Below are 22,919 nucleotides of genomic sequence, written 5' to 3' on the forward strand. Positions count from 1 at the left end.
GGGGGGTGCCATTGTCATCCAGAATAGTATTAAGTACAAAAAAGAGGCCCTTCGACAACTACAAGATAGGAGTTCATATATAACTCTTAAGTCTGATCCCACAGATGTGTTTCTTGCACAGATTAAAAACATCCTTGATTTCGGTGTGATTTTGCAGGTACTTAACGAAAAGGAGAGAAGCTTCCTGTACGTCAGTAACCCGGTTATCCCCATTTTTCACCATCTCCCAAAGATCCATAAAACTCTGGTTGACCCTCCGGGGCGACCAATAATATCGAGTATTGGATCTTTGGGAAATGGATTATCCAGATACATTGATATTTTTTTACAGCCATTAGTCCACAAACTCCCGTCATACCTACAAGATTCCACTGATTTACTTAATTCACTCTCTAAATTCACTTGGTCTCCCAAGTTTCTTTGGGTTACTTTAGATGTCACATCTCTTTATACAATTATTGATCACACACAAGGTATCACAGCAACACAATATTTTCTTAATCATTCACCCTTATCACCAGCACAAATCACTTTCATTATTGAATCAATTCTTTACTTATTAACTCACAATTATTTCTTATTTGATTCACTTTATTATTTACAGACACGAGGCACAGCAATGGGCACTTCGTTCGCACCATCATACGCTAATTTATTTATGGGTTATTGGGAGTTTATGCACATTTTTAATCACACGAATCCTTTCCGTAATAATATAATTTTTTATCGTAGATTTATAGATGATTTGTTTTTGATTTGGGAAGGTGACATAAGGTCCCTGACGGAGTTTGTGGACTATTTAAACAATAATGAATATAATTTACATTTTACTTTTTCATATAACTCTCAAAAAATCGAGTATTTAGATCTATTGTTGTATATCGATTCAAATCAATATATTCAATCTGATATTTTTAGGAAATTGAATTCGAGAAATACATTTTTGAAAGCGGATAGTGGTCACCCTAAGCCTTTACTTAGAGGTATTCCAAAAGCACAATTTTTAAGGCTTAGACGTATTTGTTCAGACACAGAACATTTTATAAATCAATCTGAACAATTGGCCTCTAGATTCCGCCATAGGGGATACAGTGAATTTGACCTACAGAAAGCATTTGAGTATGCTTATTTTACTCCACGTTTTGATTTACTAAAAAAACAAAAAAATTCCAAAAGTGGAAAGGAAATGACACCATTATATTTTATCACCCAACATAGTAGACAAGCCAATTCTATTCGCTCTATCGTCACCAGACACTGGAATATTTTGACTTTAGATACCAAACTTAAACCATATATTGAAGAATTACCAAAATTTGTATTTAAAAAGGCAAAGACTTTGTCAAACTATGTCTCGCCCAGTATGTACAAGAATCCCTCAATAAGTACAAGGGGCTTTGTTCCACCAAAAGGCTTCTTCAAATGTGGTTTTTGTAAGGTATGTACCTATGCAAAATCCATCAAAACAATGCATTCAAAAGTTAACAAGGATCAGATCAGACTTAGGAGTTTTATTACATGTTACACCAACTATGTAATATATATTTTGACATGTGGTTGTGGTATGAGCTACATAGGAAGAACAATACGTCCATTAAAAAATCGTATAATGGAACATATTAGAAGCATAAAAAACAAGGATCAGAGGTTCCCAGTGGCAAGACACTTCTCAGAATGTCCCAAGGGTAAATTAGATCTTTTTACTTTTAGTGGGATAGAGTATATCCCACCCCCAGTCAGACGTGGTGACCGTCAGAACATCCTTAATCAAAAGGAAATGTTCTGGATTTTTACAATGGACACAATGGCACAGAGAGGAATCAACGTAGACTGGGAGATAAAACATTTCCTTTGATGTGTCTTTACATTGGGAATCACTATATCCCGTATTTGTTCAACCTATGTAGCTCTACCGATAAAACATCTATTGTATATATAGGATTTATCTTTGATCCAATCCTCACAATTTACCATTGGGGTTATGATTTATTTAACCCATATGGATTTAAAACCGTTAAGGGCTGTGTGTGGATTTGTTTGAGTATTACATAATATTTCTTGTACCTTGATTGCTCTATATATCATAAACATCATATTATGCAAGGAGTGTGGACATGTCTTTTTCTCTGCTATGAGATACATTATATTGTTTCTCTCATAAACCAACCTTGGTATTGACTAAAAGTCTAACTTTATCATTGACTACTCCCATTCCTCGTCTGCTCCAGATGACATGTTCTTTCCTGATGAAAAGTCATTTCCTCTATTGAAATGTTCCTTTTAGAATTTCATTTTTCCCTTGTCCCTGTTTTTGCTAAACACCTTTGATAGTTGTAATGAATCACCATATTGGTATATGTCGAAGATATATATATAAAGAAGCTCTTTGAATTTATACACAGAAAAAATTGACCACACTTGTTGCAAAAAATTAATTTTATTTTTTGCAATGTATGAAGATGTTATGCCATTTATGCTTTATGTTTCAGTTCACTTTGTTACATTAGTATATGTTTCAATTTGTGAATACACTTCATGACTGTTGCATGCTATTGAATTATGTACCTTAGTTATTTAAATTACTAAATGAATTAATTAATTGATAGTTCCCATCCCCCCCCCACTTTACTTGATTTTAATATTATATGCATCTTCTTATTATGCAGTATTTTTTCACATCTTCATGTATGAGTGGTTTGTTACATTTCTCTGTATGTGCCACTCTCCATGAAGATGTGCGATTATAGATTAAATATTTGTGTGTTGTTCTATATAGTGTTTAAATTTGAATGGTCTGTTTTAAATGTTTTTATTAATTGTCTTTATTGCGCATGCCCTTGGTGCCTAATGCACTTCGTATGTGCATACACTTACCAGGAGTGCGGTCTCCCTGTACACCAGCTAAGGAGTACTCGCATCCAATTGGTGGAGTGATGTCACATCCGGTTTGCTTCCGGTATTTCAGGAGGCTGTGCACGAGTAATGTCACTCTTTGAAAAAGTGAACTTAACCACACCCAATCTGTGATAAAATAGTGCACAAAATTAAAATTCAAAATAAAATGTGTCAAGGTGATCACTGATCAAATTCTCAACCTTCCAGGAATGTGTACAGATTCCTTTCAATAGTAGCTTGTCCGGGATGGGAAGGGAGCGAAGATAGCAGGGATACACCATGAAAAATAAAAATAAATGCATACAATAGTGTAATAAGTTCTTTTCAATCTGGATAAAACATGTAGGTCTTGGCTCTATAGCAATGCCTACTTACAGCAGGTCAAAAGGTAAAAAGCATTGATCTACACAGCAGGTAGAAAGGTGTCAGGATCTTCAGGAACAACAGCCCAGGTTTACAGCATAAGAAATCAGCACCTCAGCTCAGATGTCAGTAGATGTGAGTGGATCAGAGACATGCAAAAGAAAGGCAGACCATAGTGTCGATCGTGCATAAAATTTATATAAACAAACAACAAATTTTAGGAATTGTACTCACATTGTGTACATAATCATAGTTCACATAAGGCTTTACTTGAGGCAAATGGAGTGCTGGTTCAGTGTGGAGCATTTATTTGTATTTTTCATGGTGTATCCCTGCTATCTTCGCTCCCTTCCCATCCCGGACAAGCTACTCTTTGAAAAAGCCCATAGCGGGTGAAATGTGTAAGAGGCGTGGGGGGGGGGGGGGCACCCTTCCTCTTGTTATTAAACTATCTTATGCTTTAATAAAGTTATCTTATAGCTCAGTCCAGCCTTTTGCCATTTTTGCTGTGCGGCCGTGCCCGCTGTCTCACTCTCCTTCCCAGTGACGGTGAATTCTCTCGCCAAAGCTAACATATCCTGTTTCTTGTTATTTTTAGGAACGTATAATGAAAGACGGCATGTCTAACAATAGTACAACTAGTATATCCCAAGCAAGAAAATCAGTGGAGCAACTAAAAATGGAAGCATGCATGGACAGGATAAAGGTAATGGTTGTTACCTGTTCTTCAATACCAGTGAAAGTGCTGTCTTTATCAATGAGTCTTATGCAGTATAAGATGTGATCTCAATGGAAAAATTCAGGTGACTGAATGAACTCCCATTGCTACAATATCTTTGTCCAGTTTTGCAGCATTTGCACCACCATTTACTTTGCACTGCTGTGATCTACAGTACTGTACATTATGCAGTGTAAAATGTCCCACATGGAACTGCATATGTTAGCAGAAATGGTATGGTATACTGTACAATCCTGTAAATCTGATCCAAACCAGGTTTCTGAGGCAACCAACATTTTATACATAGGTTCATTCACATTAGTTATTTGTTCCTAAAACTTGGAGTGGTCAATGGTCCTGAAGGAGAGGTTTGAGAACAACTGGTATAGTTGATATTAGATTACTCCCAATGTCCTACCCAGAAATAATTCACACTACACTTCAAGATGTAATATAAATCCGAGTGTATGTGTCATATCTCCATGTTCAGTGCTGTTTTTCATGTCAGGTAATTGTGGCCCTTTTGAGGGATCAAGGGCCGCCCAGGTATTTCATGTTGCCTACCACTGGTCTATTTAAACAAAGTCAACTACCTGCATATGGTCTACTGAAATATGTGTAGCTTTGTCACTTTGGGCTTAAAGATTTCCTAGGAAGTTACATGAATAATTGCTATTGCATTTGAAGACTAGTATGAAGTATTTCTCAATGGAGAAATACACATTCGATGTGGTGGCATATGGTGATATTGTGTGTTGTCACTGCCATTGAATTCTATGGAAACGCTGTAATTTTCTGAGTTATAACGGGATATGTTAAATTATCTGGGGAAACAATGTCACACTACATCTGTGTATAGAATGTCATTTACAGAAACATCAGAAATGCCATAATCCTACTTGTAGCAATCTTCTGTATAACAACATATTTGTAGGAGTCGAGAAGCCCAATGCAAAAAGAACTGTGTATGAATTGTGGTGCAACAAAACCGTATACAAGATCCCTTCCTGACACTCAAGACTGCATAAATCACTGCAATTTAATTAACAAATTAAAATAATAATAATTTCCTATTGCTTAAAACCTAGCAAAGGAAGATTTAGTATTAGGATTTTTTTTTAGTATACTGTATGTTAATATTTCACCTTGGCTGTAATGTGGTGGGAAAACCTTTTGACAAAACAATGGTAGCATATTCTTCACTATGCACTTTGTTTTATGTACCGTGTGCTCTTTATGTATATCTAAGAATTACTCTTGATGCACTTTAAAACTTAATGTTTCAGAAATTTGGGATTTTTCATAATAAACAATTTTCAGGGGTTTGAAACTATAGGAAGAGATTACCATAAATGCAGACTCTGGGAGGATTTAAGCTACCATGATATTGTACAATTAGAAGAGCTTAAGGAAACGGTCTTCTTAATGTTCTGAAAGGTAACCCCATAATCAACACTGAACATAATTACAACTAACAAATTAAAAGTCAATACATTTTCAAGTACATGAACATTTAGTGTAGACTCATATCATTATCGGAACCTAAACTTGTCAAAAACTGAATGAATGAATAATCTTTCCCCCTTACACTGTCGCCCCCTACACTCAAACTCTCCCTCACTGTCAATAATACTACAAGCTCATCAACACACCAAACACGCTGCCTATGGGGTCATCCTCGACTCTGCCCTCTCCTCCACTCCTCATATTCAGGCCCTCGCTAAGTCCGGGCGCCTTCACCTCTGACACATTACTAGGATACACTTCTTTTTTTTTTTTCTCACAACGCAACTAAAATCCTAATTCACTCACTTATCCTGTCCCGCCTCAACTACTGCAACCTTCTCCCAATGGCCCTGTCCCAACTTCAATCCATAAAAAATGCTGCTGCCAGACTTGTCTACCTCACTCACCGCTCCACTATGCACATCCCTACACTGGCTTCCCATATATTTAATATTCAAGGACTCCATTTCCACAGGCTCAGTACCACAAGATTGGCATACATCAGATGTGGTGCCTATATTTAAAAAGGGAGCTAGATCAAAACCAGGGAATTACAGACCTGTAAGCCTGACTTCAATAGTGGGAAAACTACTTGAAGGTTTAATACAGGATAATATTCAGGAATACCTAATGGAAAACAAAATTATTAGTAATAGTCAGAATGGATTTATGAAGGATAGATCATGCCAAACTAACCTTATTTGTTTCTTTGAGGAGGTAAGCAGGAACTTAGACCAGGGTAATGCAGTTGATGTGGTCTACTTAGATTTTGCAAAGGCTTTTGATACGGTTTCACACAAGAGGTTGGTGTACAAAATAAAGAAAATTGGACTCAGTAATAATATATGCACCTGGATTGAAAACTGGTTAAAGGACAGACAACAGAGGGTTGTCATAAATGGAACTTTTTCAGGTTGGGCTAAAGTCGTGAGTGGAGTACCTCAGGGATCGGTACTGGAACCCCTGCTTTTTAACTTTTTTATTAATGACCTTGAGGTTGGCATCGAGAGCAAAGTTTCCATCTTAGCTGATGATACTAAATTGTGTAAGGTAGTAGAATCAGAGCAGAATGTAATTTCTCTTTAGAAGTACTTGGAGAGACTGGAAATGTGGGCAGGTAAATGGCAGATGAGGTGTAATACAGATAAATGTAAGGTTATGCATTTGGGATGCAAGAATAAAAAGGCGACTTACAAATTAAATGGGGATAAATTGGGGGAATCCTTGATGGAGAAGGATTTAGGAGTGCTTGTAGACAGCAGGCTTAGCAATAGTGCCCAAAGTCATGCAGTAGCTGCAAAGGCAAACAAGATCTTATCTTGCATCAAACGGGCAATGGATGGAAGGGAAGTAAACATAAGTATGCCCCTTGACAAAGCATTAGGAAGACCACACCTTGAATATGGAGTACAATTTTGGGCACCACTCCTTAGAAAAGACATTCTGGAACTAGAGAGAGTGCCACCAAATTAATAAAGGGGATGGACAATCTAAGTTATGAGTAGAGGCTAGCTAAATTAGATTAGATTTACATTAGAAAAGAGGCATCAAATAGGAGATATGATAACTATATATAAGTATATTTGGGGACAGTACAATGAGATTTCAAAAGAACTATTCATCCCAAGGGCAGTACAAAGGACTCGGGGGCATCCCTTTAGGTTGGAGGAAAGGAGATTTCACCAGCAACAAAGGAATATGAAGTACAATTTTGGGCATCAATCCTAAGAAAAGACATTATGGAACTAGAGAGAGTGCAGAGAAGAGCCACCAAATTAATAAAGGGGATGGACAATCTAACTTATGTGGAGAGACCAGCTAAATTAGAAAAGAGGCATCTAAGATGGGATATGATGACAAGGGCTGTACAAAGGACTCGGGGGCTTCCCTTAAGGTTGGAGGAAAGGAGATTTCACCAGCACCAAAGGAAAGGGTTCATTACAGTAAGGGCAGTTAAAATGTGGAATTCATTACCCATGGAGACTGTGGTGGCAGATTCAATAGATTTGTTCAAATAAGGTTGGACATCTTTTTAGATTGGAAAGGTATACAGGGATATACCAAATAAGTACAGGCATACCCCGCTTTAAGTACACTCACTTTACGTACACTCGCGATTAAGTACATATCGCCCAATAGGCAAACGGCAGCTCACGCATGCGCCTGTCATCACGTCCTGAACAGCAATACTGGCTCCCTACCTGTACTGAAGCTGTGCGCAAGCGGGGAGACTATAGAGCCTGTTACAAATGCGTTATTTACATCAGTTATGCACGTATATAACGATTGCAGTACAGTACATGCATCGATAAGTGGGAAAAGGTAGTGCTTCACTTTAAGTACATTTTCGCTTTACATATATGCTCCGTCCCATTGCGTACGTTAATGCGGGGTATGCCTGTATACATGGGAAGCATGTTGATCCAGGGATTAATCCGATTGCCAATTCTTGGAGTCAGGAAGGAATTTATTTTTCCCCTTATGATATTTCATTGGTTGATGTGACTCTCTGGGGTTTTGTTTGCCTTCCTCTGGATCAATAAGTATAGATATATGATAATATGTCAGTCTAAATTTAGCATAGGTTGAACTTGATGGACGGAAGTCTTTTTTCAACCTCATCTACTATGTAACTATGTAACTATTTAATGAAATTTAAAACCCTAGTTCTGACGTGCAAAGCTCTCCATGTCGCTGCCCCCCATTATGTCTCAGGCCTCATCCCCCAAATATATTCCTAAACAACACCACCGTTCTGCCCACGACATCCACTTCTCCGTCCACCTTATTACCTCCTCACTCCTGTCTTCAAGACTTCTCCCATGCTGCCCTCCCTTTCTGGAATTCCCTACCATGCACCATCAAGCTCTCCCAGCTTTCAGACATTCAAAAAAAAAATCTCTCTAAAGACCCCTTTTTAAGAAAGCTTAACATCCACCTTCCAACCCTATGAGTACCAGCTGTGTGGCTGGACCAAACTCCATGGTATCGAACACACATTTACATCCACACCTTCAAACCTTAATGGATCCAGCGGTGTGGCTGGACCATACTCTATCCTGAGGGATACTCCACCCCCCCCCCTCCCCTATGAACAGCCACTGTACCTTTTTGTTTCAGCATTGCCCCTTATCCCTCTAATTTATAATCTCTCAGGACCAGGACCAGGACCCTGTTTAACTTCTGTATCTATTTGCGCTTGTAACTCATTCAGTTTATGTAATTGATGTCACGCAGTACCCCCACTGTACTTCACAACGGAATATGTTGGCGCTTTACAAATAAAAGATAATAATAATTTGAGAAAAGGAATCGGGAATGGCATATTTTGTGGTTTTATAAATGAATGTTTTAAGTGAAACAGACTAATTACATTGGAAAAAAAAACCAGAATAAAATATTTTCAGCAAATATTTATATACATACATACTATGTCTAGCTTGGCCTGCAAGAAACAGTGGTGGGATTCTTTTTTGAATCAAATCAATGTTGCTTCTTCAGAAGTGAATTAACTGTCGTTGATGAGAGCATCCATATATCGTCAACTGGTCACCATGGAAACCTGAATGAACTCTGAAGGGACAAATAAACCTTTTCCATTGACCAATTGAGTAAACAAAATATATAGTATTTTCATTATATGCAATTTTCTTCTGTTATATTTGTGAGTGCATCTCAACAACAAAGATAAATGTTGCACACCAGTATGTTTGTGTGTGTGTATATATATATATATACATACATACATATATACATATATGTGTGTGTGTGTATATATATATATATATATATATATATATATATATATATACTTACACACACACACACACACACACACACACACACACACACACACACACACACACACACACACACACACACACACACATATGTGTGTATATACATATATGTGTGTGTGTATATATATATATATATATATATATATATATATATATATATATATACTTACACACACACACACACACACACACACACACACACACACACACACACACACACACACACACACACACACACACACACACACACACACGTGTGTATATATATATATATGTGTGTGTGTGTGTGTGTGTGTGTACATTGTATGTATGTATATGTGATACTTATACCGTGCTTTCTTCCCAGTAAGGGAAGGCCTGCTGCGTTCCATGTACAGGATTCAGGAAAGAGTAGAGCACAGGCTCCACAGATATTGCAAATTCAAATATTTATCGAAGCCAAAAATATTCCAACATTTCGGCCATCTAGGCAGACTTTGACAAAGGCTGCCTAGACGGCTGAAATGTTGGAATATTTTGGCTTCAATACATTTTTGAATTTTCTCTCTGCTCTTCATTTTTCCTGAATCCTGTGAGTGCATCTCGCCATCACTCAATCATCTAATATTGGCTTTACTATGTGTAATGCAAAGATTCTGTTTCAACCAATAAGTTGCACACTCTGAGTCCGTAAACAGTCTTAGAGATGTAATCAAAAAGGGGTTTTACTTGGCTTTGGTTATGTTCTCAGTTACAGTTTGCACAGCTAAACAGCATACAACAGGAAAATGCTCCAAACACCCAGGGAAGCCCCAATCAGTCTAGTCTGATCTCAAGAGAGCGAGGGGAATTCTTGGCCATGGCACCTGCACAGTCCATGGAGAAGCTTCTGGCACTATCCCTGCTATCTTATATATAGCATGTTTTTGTTAAGCTTCCTCCAATCAGTGCTGAGTGTTGTAGCAAGAAAATGCATACTTAAACTGATGAGTCACACTTCCTTTGTAGTAAACAACTATCTATCTATCTATCTATCTATCTATCTATCTATCTATCTATCTATCTATCTATCTATCTGTCTATATCAAACATGTGACAGAGAGAGCTCTGCTCACTCAAAGCACATGTCATGGCACACTTAAGCTGATAAGTGGTACCTTCCCATACAGTCAGACTTTCTTTGTAGTAAATAACTCTATATATGGTGGCAAACGTGACGAGAGAGCTCTGCTTACCTAAAGCACAGGTTATGGCATACTTAAGCTAATGAGTGGTACTTTACCATACACTATGTTATGCGCCTGCTTTTATTGTTGTTTTCGAGCCAGTGTATAGAGCCTGCAGCTCTTATGTGTTTAGGTTCAGTTGCATGGTTAAGAAATCTTATCCACCTGAGCTATAGCAGATACTAAAGCTGAGATCAAGGAGCACAGGGCACAAAAGAGATCTCGCTCTCTAACAAGCTTAGATAGAGAAGATGATTCTCCAGGGGGTTCTCAGCAGAACTTCCAAATAATTTTGTATCGATCATTTTTCAATCAGACAAGAAATATGCAGAACTCAACACTATAAAACATACATCCCAGTAGACTTCCTCTGCAGAAACCAAATAAATCCAGAAAAATTGTTGTTCAAAAAAGATATTTTCCAATATCTGGTTGGAAAATGGAGTTTGCATCACTTAGACTGTATGGTACTAAGGTCAACTGCAAAATTTCACAGCGAGAAGCCTGGTACTATATCTCATACTGTACATTGCCATGCAAAGAACCTTTTTTGAGAATTAACTAGGATAAAGTTGTCCTAAAAACAGATCCACATATAGCACCCCAAAATATCAGTGTCAGCGTTTAGTGCTTCCTTCTTTCTATTTGTCCTTTACCATCATCAGCCAAAAAGCGAGGGTTAAATCAGTTGGATCTGATGAGAGAAATAAAAATAAACTTAACCAGAACTGAAATTTTTTTCCTACCAAAAGGAAATAAGAAAGACTTACTATTTTCATAAGGATAAAATGTTGTGTAGGCAAAAACCTATGAGGTAAACGGAGTCTGGGACGGTTCCCACATATAATGAAAAAAGCTCAGCTGATGCAGGCATGGGTACAAATGTCAGAATACTCATCAGAAGATGTTTGCAATGTGGCAGACCTTAGCATATGTTTGTTAACATTATCGTGTGAATATTTGTGCCTCAGCAGAAGCAAGATTTGACCGAAAAGTTCTACAAGCAGCAGTTTTCTAAAAAATAAATATAAATAACCCTGTTTCAACTGCTTTTGTGCTTCCCGAGCGTACGTTCATTTTCTTTCCTCGTACATCTGTATTGTAGCATGTTTTTTCGTCTTCTTTTTCTTATTAGGGATTATTCCAGAGATGCCAGAAAAAAGAAGGCACATTTTATACACCTTGAAACGTGATCTTTTTCCTGTTCAACTGTCGGCTAACTAGCTTACTCGAGGGTACATTAAGTCTGAAGAGAGAATAATTCTACTTTAGTATTTTCTGCCCTATTTATAATATCTGGATAATGGCATGCTAATTTTAGATGGGCAATGCCTTTTATTGTAAATCCAAATTTGGCAAATATCATGTTGGTATTTTCCGTAAATGTTCGATGTTTGTCGTGAATGTTCACAATTGTTTTGTGCATATCGAGGCATATTTAAAACCCTTTAATGTATATCCAGTTCGTTTAAGGATTTTATTTCTATAGAATTGCTCGAGAGAGAGATTGTGTGAGAGATTAAGCTTAACTTCAATTATAGGAAAGCTATTATAATGTTAAGGTATTCTATTCAGCTATGTATGTTGTGGAATAAAAGTATTGTAATTGTTACATTTTGGATAGCAACAATATGCATTATGTGCCCAACCTAATGGGGCAACGTTAGGGCTCAATTTGTAAGGATGTGCTCACCACAAACGAGACGAGACCGCGGTGCTGAGGTGGGAAAGGTTAGAACGCCACCCACAGCCACGAGGACACGTCTTGAGAGTAGATTGGTCTGGGATTCCGGATCGGTGTAGGAGAGGTACGGTTGGTAGTGGAGGCCGTTTGCCAAGTCCAGGGTTAGAGAGTTGTCGTTTTACCGTAAGCCAGGATCGGGATACCAGAGGTGCGGAGAGTCGTGTAGCCGTATGCCGAGTTCAGGTTGCCAGAGGTACAGGAAGACGTAACGGAAGCCGGTTCGGTTCACGAGGAAGTCTGCAAAATAGAACTAGGGAGGCAGAGAGTGATGAGAATAACTGGTTCTATGCTCAGCCAATGAGTTAGTGACTCTGCAAGGTATATATAGGAGAGAGGGTCCAATAGCAGTGCAGCAAGGTAGGGGTGTGTGGAAGGGCCAGGCTACAGCAGGGATAGGTCCAGCATGAGTCCCAGGGGAGGAGCCATAAAGGCCAGTAGTCTGACTGCATTTAATCATAGCAATAGTTTGGGTTGCTGTACCTTTAAGAGGCGGGTGCGCCTCTGTGTGGCCGCGCCTCCGTGTAGCAGCGCCAGTGGCTGCGTGCGCGGACCCACGCCCTGATCCGAGGGCAGAAGAGGGAAGCAAACGTGTGCGCGCGCGCATAGGAGCAATGGGGATCGACGGCTTGCTTCCGGAGTCCATGTGAGCCGCGGGGAACCCAGACGGAGCTGCAGGTAAGTGAGGAGCACGCCGTGAGCGGCGTGACTCCAGTATCCTCACAGTACCCCCCCCCCCCTTCAGGGGCGACCTCCGGGAGACCATGATAAGGCTTGGAGGGGTTTCTATGATGAAAAGCCTGTAGAAGCCGAGGTGCGTGAAGATCCCGGTGAGGAATCCAAGAACGTTCCTCTGGTCCGAACCCCCTCCAGTGGACCAGGTATTGTACTCCTCCTCTGGAAATTCTCGAATCCAGGACAAACTGGACCTCGTACTCCTGTTGACCCTGAATCATAATCGGACGTGGAGAAGAAGTATTCTTGGAAAAGCGAGGACTGCGAAACACTGGTTTAAGTAAGGACACATGAAAGACCGAAGGTATCTTCATAGAAGGTGGAAGGCGTAGCTCGTAAGCCACAGGATTAATCCTCCTAACCACGGGAAAGGGACCAAGGAACTTGGGAGCAAGCTTCATGGTGGGAACCTTAAGTCGGATATTCCTAGACGAAAGCCACACCCTGTCTCCTGGGACGAACTCCGGCACTTGGCGTCGAAGGCGATCTGCCTGGAGTTTCTGTCTCCCTGTAGCTACCTTTACGTTCTCCTGAATCTTGGACCATAAAACCTTCAGGCGGGAGACGTGCTTGTCCACTGCTGGTACCCCTGAGGATAGCGAAGAGAAGGGTGACCGGGAAGGATGAAATCCATAATTTATAAAGAAAGGAGATTCTTGGGTAGAGTCATTGCGAAGAGAGTTCAGAGCAAACTCAGCCCAAGGAAACAGATCCACCCAGTCCTCCTGTGTATCAGTTATAAAACATCGAAGGTATTGTTCCAAGTTTTGATTGGCCCTCTCCGTTTGCCCATTGGTCTGTGGATGGTATCCTGAGGAGAACTGAAGTGAAATCCCCAATTTTTTGGAAAAGGCACGCCAAAATCTTGACACGAATTGTGACCCCCGATCAGAGACAATGGTAGAAGGTACTCCGTGAAGACGAAAAATCTCCTGGATAAAGACATCTGCCAGCCTGGAGGAATTCGGAAGACCCCTCAAAGGAACAAGGTGCGTCTGTTTGGAAAAACGATCGATGACCACCAGAATCGTATTCTTTCCTTTGGAGTCTGGAAGCTCTACAATGAAGTCCATAGAAATATGATTCCAGGGACGGTCTGGAATGGGTAGAGGAAGAAGAAGCCCAGCAGGTCTGACTCGAGGTACCTTGTTGCGAGCGCAAATGCTACATGCTTTGACAAACTCCTCCACGTCTTTAGCCCTCTCTGGCCACCAGAAGGTACGTTGAACCAGGTCGTTGGTCTTCCGTATCCCTGGGTGTACTGCCGATTTAGAGGAATGACACCACTCGAGAACCTTTTTGCGGTGTTGAGGTGCCGTGTAGAGTCTTCCCTCCGGAACCTTGAGTCCCCCAGGAGTCTGCGACTGTTCGGATTGAATCTTGCCCATGATATCAAAGGAGTTAGCGGACAGGATACAACTAGAGGGGATAATAGACTCAAGCTGCTCCTCAGACCTGTCCTCCGCAAGGAACTGTCGAGATAGGGCGTCCGCCTTTAGATTCTTGGAGCCAGGAATGAAGGAAATGAGAAAATTAAATCGTGAAAAAAACAAAGCCCAGCGGGCTTGTCGAGCGTTCAAACGACGTGCCCCTTCCAGGTAGAGGAGGTTCTTATGGTCCGTAAGAATGGTAATGGGTGTCTCAGTACCCTCTAAGAAGTGTCTCCACTCTTCTAAAGCCAATTTGATCGCCAAAAGCTCCCTATTCCCGACATCATAATTCCGTTCTGCGGATGAAAATTTCTTCGAAAAAAAAGCACATGGGTGCAGTCTGGCTAAAGGAGATGTTGTCTGGGACAAGACAGCACCGATGTCAGATGCAAGGTAAAAGGGAGTCCAGGATCTGGGTGGGTGAGGATGGGAGCAGACACAAAAGCCTTCTTTAGCATATCAAACGCCCCTATGGCGGTCTCCGACCATGATGAAGGATCTGCACCCTTCTTAGTGAGGGCAGTTATGGGAGATACGGTATCAGAAAAATTGCGGATGAAACGTCGATAATAGTTTGCAAAACCTAAAAAGCGTTGCACGGCTTTGAGTGTGGTCGGACGAGGCCAATCCAAAATAGCCTTAAGTTTTTCCGGATCCATATCGAAACCGGAGTCCGAGATAACGTAACCCAAGAACGCCACGGATTTGAGGTGGAACTGACATTTCTCTAATTTCGCAAAGAGATGATTCTCCCGAAGACGTAATAGTACTTGTTGAACGTGTTTAATGTGTTCTTGAACGGATTTAGAAAAGATGAGGATGTCATTTAAGTAAACAATAAGAAATGTGTTAAGAATGTCCCGAAAAATCTCGTTGACAAAATCCTGGAAAACTGCTGGTGCGTTGCACAAACCGAACGGCATAACTAGGTTTTCGTAGTAGCCGTCATGGGTGTTAAAAGCAGTCTTCCACTCGTCCCCCTCTCGTATCCTTACTAAATTGTAGGCACCTCTTAGATCCAGTTTAGAAAAGATAGTTGCTCCCTGGAGGCGGTCGAAGAGTTCCGGAATCAAAGGCAGAGGGTAGCGATTTTTGCGTGTGATATTATTCAAACCCCGGTAGTCTATGCATGGACGGAGAGAACCGTCCTTCTTCTTGACAAAGAAGAAGCCTGCTCCGACCGGGGAGGAAGATTTTCTGGTGAAACCCCTTTCTAAGTTCTCAGCAATGTAAGTGTTCATGGCCTTTGTCTCTGGGAGAGAGAGAGGATAGGATCTTCCCCTGGGAAGAGGTGCGCCAGGAAGTAAGTCAATGGGACAATCAAAAGAATGGTGCGGCGGTAGTACCTCGGAACGTGCCTTGTCGAATACGTCACAGAATTCCCAGTACACAAAAGGTAAGGAGTTGTTCTTCTCTGATATGGTAGACACTCCACCAATCCTCTGGAAAACCCTGGTACATGTCTTGGCACAAGAAGGAGCCCAATGAACAGGTTCCCGATCCGTCCAGTCGATGCGAGGATTATGAAGTTGAAGCCAAGGAAGACCCAAAATCAACTCAGCAGAGGGAGTGTGGATTACATCGAGAGTAATGATCTCCGTATGGACGTCGACGAACTGCAGTAGAAGAGGTACCGTCTGTAGCGTGATAAATGCCGGCTTTAGTGGTCGACCGTCAATGGCCTCCAGACCTACAGGCGTCCTCCTGTTGATAAATGGAATATTGTTCTGTCTAGCAAAAGTCTCATCAATGAAATTACCTGCAGAACCTGAATCAATGAACGCCCGTGCCCGGGTGTGAAACCCCTCTCCAGACAGTATTATAGGCAAGACTATCCTGGTGGGAAGGACGTTTTGGACGATGGGAGAAAGTGTCAGTATTCCCAACGAAACTCTCCGGGATCTCATTGGGAGCTTGCGTTTCCCGGTTTGTGGGGACACTGGGGTAAAGCGTGAGTGGAATTGCCACAGTACATGCAAAGTCCGGCCGTGCGCCGACGTTGCTTCTCAGCAGGAGACAGCCTGTTGCCTCCCAACTGCATTGGTTCAGGAATGTCCCCGGAAGAAGGTGATGGAGCCACGAAGGAGGGAGCAAGACTTCTTGGAACCCGTTGACGGTAATGAGAACGTTCGTATTTCCGCTCCAGTAGGCGCTGATCTACACGGATAGCCAGAGCGATTAACTCCTCTAGGTAAGTAGGGCGATCTCGTGCGGCGAGCTCGTCCTTTAGGGTTTCAGACAGACCTTGCCAGAACGCAGAAGATAGAGCTTCATTATTCCAACCCGTCTCAGCAGCAAGAGTGCGGAACTCCACAGCATACACGGCAACCGAATGATCTCCCTGGGTTATGAGGTGGAGAGCAGAAGCTGCCGTTAACTTCCGTGCTGGGGTATCGAAAACTCTTCGGAATTCCTCGACGAAGAGATCGATGTCCTGTGTGAGAGCACCCTGTTGTTCCCAGAAGGGAGAGGCCCATGCCAGTGCCTGGTCGGTGAGAAGGGAGTAGATGTAGCCAACCCTGGAGACAGAAGACACAAAGCGAGAGGGAGTGAGACGAAATTGGACTAGGCATTGGTTAATGAAACCCCGGCATCCTTGGGGATCCCCCGCATAGTGTTTGGGAGGCGGAATACGTGGTTCCGGAGTGAACGGAGGTGTCGGAAAAGGATTAGCCGGTGCAGAGGGTGCCACGAGTGGAGGTTGCCGAGTGAGGGCTCGAACTTGAAGAGTAAGAGCGTGGACGCTTTGCTGCAAGGTATCCATCCGTCTATCTGATTGGTCCAGATAAGTCTCTAATCTGGTAAAAAGAGCAGTATGGGCATTTAAAGTACGCTCCACCTCAGCGGGGTCCATGTTTGTAGGGCTGAGCATAATGTAAGGATGTGCTTACCACAAACGAGACGAGACCGCGGTGCTGAGGTGGGAAAGGTTAGAACGCCACCCACAGCCACGAGGACACGTCTTGAGAGTACATTGGTCTGGGATTCCGGATCGGGGTAGGAGAGGTACGGTTGGTAGTGGAGGCCGTTTGCCAAGTCCAGGATTAGAGAGAGGGACGTTGTCGTTTTACCGTAAGCCAGGATCGGGATACCAGAGGTGCGGAGAGTCGTGTAGCCGTATGCCGAGTTCAGGTTGCCAGAGGTACAGGAAGACGTAACGGAAGCCGGTTCGGTTCACGAGGAAGTCTGCAAAATAGAACTAGGGAGGCAGAGAGTGATGAGAATAACTGGTTCTATGCTCAGGCAATGAGTTAGTGACTCTGCAAGGTATATATAGGAGAGAGGGTCCAATAGCAGTGCAGCAAGGTAGGGGTGTGTGGAAGGGCCAGGCTACAGCAGGGATAGGTCCAGCATGAGTCCCAGGGGAGGAGCCATAAAGGCCAGTAGTCTGACTGCATTTAATCATAGCAATAGTTTGGGTTGCTGTACCTTTAAGAGGCGGGTGCGCCTCTGTGTGGCCGCGCCTCCGTGTAGCAGCGCCAGTGGCTGCGTGCGCGGACCCACGCCCTGATCCGAGGGCAGAAGAGGGAAGCAAACGTGTGCGCGCGCGCATAGGAGCAATGGGGATCGACGGCTTGCTTCCGGAGTCCATGTGAGCCGCGGGGAACCCAGACGGAGCTGCAGGTAAGTGAGGAGCACGCCGTGAGCGGTGTGACTCCAGTATCCTCACACAATTACACCAGATGCTGCTGAGCAGCAGCGCGATTCGGTGACGTCAGCCTCACGTGTGTGTGTGTGTGTGTGTGTAAAAAAAAATTGGCGCCGATTTCCCATGCGCAGTGCCGAGGTCCTGGCGCGCATGTGCAGCGCAAGCAGGGTGTCCGGCCTGCTGCCTTTGGGCCCGCTCCCCCCCTCCCAACGCGGGATGGAGGGGAAGCGCCATTGCGACCCCGCGCGCACCAATTGAGCTTCCCTGCACGCCAACACAGCTTCCCCTGCGTGCGCCAACCCAGCTTCCCCCGCGCCCGCCTCCTGCCCCAGGCAGCAGCTGTGGAATTAGCCCCCCAATCTCGCCTACCTCCCGGGGCCTTCCCCCCGGTGCCTATCTCCCGCCACGGGCAGCAGCCGCGGGGATATCGGAGGCAGGGTGGAAGCGTCTGGTGGGCAAGGAAGCAGGAAGCAACACCCACCCGGTCAACGTCAGTCACCTACCCAGGCAGTCACTCACCCACTTACCCACCCACCCTGGCAGTCAGTCACCCACCCAGTCACGGTCACCCAGTCACTCAGTAAAAGTCACTCAGTCACCCAGTCACTGTCACGTGGCGTCGCCAGCCAAGAACATATCTAAGGATCGTGTTAGGAGACATCCGCCCTGCAGTTCCACGCTGCAACAGGTATAAGAACTGCTATGGTTTTTTTTAATGTTGTTTTTCTGGCGCGCTACTCCTCGCATGTTTTTCTGTATAATCACGGGCTTAGGCTGAGCTTTGTTGCAGGATTTAAATAAAATATCCTGTAGCTACTGCACCCATCTTTCTCTATTTCACTGTTGTCTCTCTTTATTGTGTTTTCTCCCTGTCTTTCATCTTCTTATTCCCTTCAGCCTTTCTTATGTGCCCGTTTCAATGGCCTTTCCTTCAAAAACGGCCTCAACTCACTTTATTTAGAGATAAGAAATGGATAATTGTATTTTGCATTGCCGGCTTTTAAGCAACATTAATTGAAATAAAGTTGGGGATATATAGGAATGTGCTTTGCTATTTTTTAGTTTATCTTTTACAGATAAGGTCACACCCCAACAACACCAAAGCAACTAGAATTTCTGACATTACTATGTACAGGCAGTCCTCGGTTATCCGACACAATGCGTTACTCAAAATGGCATTGTAAGGCGAAACGTTGTAAAGCGAAACACGTTTTCCCATAGGAACACTGTTTAAATGAAAGGTTCCGTTCCTAAAGGCTGTTTTAACACTAAAATACACCATTTTTTTATGCAGGCATTAAGATATGCAGCACACACATAAATTATATAGTGTATATACTGTATTATATATATATATATATATATAATATAACATAATAAATAATATATTATATAGTATAATATTATATATATACGCTCTTACGACGCTTTGCAATGTTGTTCATGTGAATGTGTATATATATATATATATATATATATATACACACATACACAACGTTGCAAAGCATCTTAAGAGCGTTGGATAAGCCATTTTGGCGTTGTGAAAATAAATATAGGTATGCACTGCACAGCGTTGGATAAGCCATGCGTTGTAAAGCGAAGCGTTGTAAAGCGAGGACTGCCTGTATTAGGTTAACTTATCCAACTCAGTATTCTGATTGTATGCACACACACATCCAGTAAGATGGTTATTTTATTACTTGCGTATACATATACAAAAGTAATTGCTTTGGACATATGAAAATGCATAATATGAATATTGAATTAAATAGCCATTTCTGCAATCATCTGTTTTATAGTATTTGAAATGAGCCCCTAAGAGCTTAGCAGAGAGATTGGGGGTTTGGACATTACATCAGTAAAATGGTGTACTCTGCAAGATCCAGGTTTTTATTTTAGTTACCATTCATGCAAACGAGCAGATGTCATAGTTAGTATACAGTAATAATTATGTCATCTGCCATGTAATGCAATTTCACTATGTTAATTGCAACATTCTCTCCTGTTACATATCCCAATAATTAGAGTAGCTAATTTGGGTATTAGCTAGAGGTTTTTTAATCACTTCCTCTGCTCTGAAATAAAATAATAAAGTTAGATGAAGACTGTTTTGAGCATGTTGAATAATGCATAGCATTATGCATTTTAAGTAGTGACACACGTTTAGGCCCTGATACACTAAGCTACATTAAATCAGAGCATGTGATATTACCTAAAACAGGAACCAACATTATTTTTCTCGAGCTAACTACTTATTTTCTAATGTAATCATATGAAAAGATGTGCCGTCGGAAATATTGCATTAAATAGGCTATCCAAATAGATATAAAAGTTTTTTTTTTATAGCGCCCCAAAAAAGGAATTCAAACACTTTAAATATGATGAAAAATAAAACGAAAAAAATAGGCCAAGAACTTATTTTAAATCAGATTACTGTATCATTATTATTACTGTTATTGCTAATATTAATAGAGATGGGCAAAACCAGGTGTTAGAAATTGGAATTTACCAATACCTGACATTCCAAAACCATAACACCATTCTCATGGCTAATCTCTAGGTGTTTCTTGCCATATATTTTTTAATTATTTGATGTTTTTCATTATATATTAATAATATTGAAGTTTCCTAATTGTTTTCATGATTTGATATTTATTCTAAGCATGTTTCATGCTTTATTAGGTTTAATAATAATTATATATATATATATATATATATAGTGACATTGTCCAAAGATGTTAGGCAGCTTTCTGCCCCATTTTAGGTCAGAAAGTGCAGGAATAGTTAAAAATGATCCGTTCCACAGCTTCCCATTAACTCAGGCAGCTGGATGGAAAATCCAGACCACAGATTACAATGGCTCTAGTTCTCCCTCACCTGCTCTTCTAATCACATGCACAGGTATTTAGAGCAGAGAGGTTTTGCATTTCACTCTCTCTCCTTAGAGCCTGGAGGCTGGGGGTATCGCTGCTCCCCTGTTTCCAGTTTTGGGGTGGACGGCCCCTTCAAGTATCACAGTACCAGAGGATTTGCCTGGAAACTTGGGACCGTGTTCCCACCACGAACAGATAAGACAAAACAAATGTTTATTGCTGTTGCTAAAAGACTGTGCTGTATCTAGTGACCCTAAATGAGAGGGCATTGTTTTAAGCTGGGGAACCAGGTTAGTTGGCCCAGTTAGTTCGCAGTTAGAGGCTGATTCTGATGTGTAGTTAGATCCCTGAAAGGGATAGGATTTCTTTATATGATTTGGTTTTTATTTCTTAAAAGTGACACTGTGTGAAGTGCTATGACACTGATATAAGTGAACCACTGAATGAAAATGTCTGAGTGCCTCTTGCCTACACATGTTAAAGCTGCAGTCCCTTACTTGGATGAAAATAAAGCAGGCAGAAGCCTGAGTTAAGCAATATAATACTTTGCATGATCCTGTTTGTTGTATAATTAACCCTAGAAGACTGTGTCGGGAAGAACCCAGACAGACGTCAGCGCTACAAAAGAGGGGCGTTTGTCACATATGGTGGAGAATGCGGGTCGACACTAAAAGTCTGTGGGTTTGCAAATAAATGCGGGGGTTTAAAATGGCCGCCCAGCCGAAGATAAAGTACAGATGCTATGAGTGAAGTCTGTCCCACTGTGTATATCAGTTGTGCTTCTAGCATACACAGAGAATGTGCGAAGTGTGGATGCAATAGCACCCTGAACCCAAACAGAAAACCAAAATGTTTTGCTGAAGAAAAATTGCATCTAGCAAGTGCTGTTTGTAAAGCTAATGCCTTTTGCTGAAGTGAGTGAATTTGCAGCTAGCAAGTGCTGTATGTAAATTGCTGAAGTGAGTAAAATTGCAGCTAGCAAATTGTCCCTGCCGGGTTTCTAAAATGGCAGACATGAAATGTTTGTTTTGTAATGTACATAATCATGAAAAACAGTGTCCCTTCAGGCCATACGATGATGATGACGACGACTCGTATGTGGCCCCTGGAGGAGAGCCGTACCCACAGATGAATTTAGTATGCTGGGCCTGTCATAAAGTAGGTCACATGGAAGATGTGTGCCCCAAAATTTTCAAAGACAAACAGCTGCAAAAGCAAGCAACGCCCTATGAGTGCAAGCAAGATGTGGAAGCTGATACCAGTGAGTGTGTGCCCAGTACCACTGATATCTCTGGAGCTAATAAAGCAAAAAGAAAGAAGAAGAAAAAGAAAACTGTTCCTCAAGTTACAGGGGAAGTGACCGAGCCACTTGAACCTGCGCTGTCAGGACATGCGTCAGAAAGGCGCCGAGATGTGCTGCAAACCGGAGTGACCAGCAGAATTGTCACGGGAACAGTGGCAAAGGAAAAGGAGGAACAAAGGGAAGCTGAATCCTTGAACCAGGATAAAGAGGCTTTGGTTTCTGCACTCCAAGCTGCCCGCCATAATTATGAAGTCCTGTGGCAGGATTTGGTGAAGGAGCGAGAATGTTGGAAGAAGGAGCAAGAATCTAACAATAAGGTGCGAGAAGCGAACGCCGAGTTACAGAGGTATATACTTCCAGCTTTACAGGAGTACGAGGCTTTGAAGAAAACAGAGTCTCTCTTACGGAGTGAGCTGGAAGAGGTGACGACTAGGCTGGAAAAGGCCAACACCGTAATTGCCACCATGGATGAAAAACAGATTAAGTCTGACAAATCGATTTGCTATCCTAAAACAGAAATACGGGAAGGCTCTACAAGAGGTTCACGCGCTCAGCACAGAGGTGCAAAACTCACGCCTGGAGGGCCACGGTCTGAACACAGAGCTGGGAATGTTGAAGCAAACCCATGAGATTGCCCTAAGTGAGTTAGAGACTGTAAAGCAAGAAAATGAGAGTCTGAAATTGGAAAATTCAGATTTGAC

General features: G+C 42.0%; 1 protein-coding gene across 7 annotated transcripts in view; it reads left to right on the forward strand.

The window, feature by feature from the left end:
* Positions 1 to 22,919, forward strand: part of GNG4 (G protein subunit gamma 4) — a 74,233-nt gene that overhangs the window by 25,661 nt on the left and 25,653 nt on the right. For all 7 annotated transcript variants that reach the window (XM_075596765.1, XM_075596762.1, XM_075596759.1 and 4 more), the window contains one exon: positions 3,857 to 3,964. In XM_075596765.1, the coding sequence (XP_075452880.1) occupies positions 3,866 to 3,964 (99 nt within the window). In that variant the 5' untranslated portion in view covers positions 3,857 to 3,865. The remainder of the gene's footprint in view (positions 1 to 3,856; positions 3,965 to 22,919) is intronic.

This window comes from Ascaphus truei, chromosome 4, assembly GCF_040206685.1.
Source record: "Ascaphus truei isolate aAscTru1 chromosome 4, aAscTru1.hap1, whole genome shotgun sequence".
Lineage (NCBI taxonomy): Eukaryota > Metazoa > Chordata > Amphibia > Anura > Ascaphidae > Ascaphus > Ascaphus truei.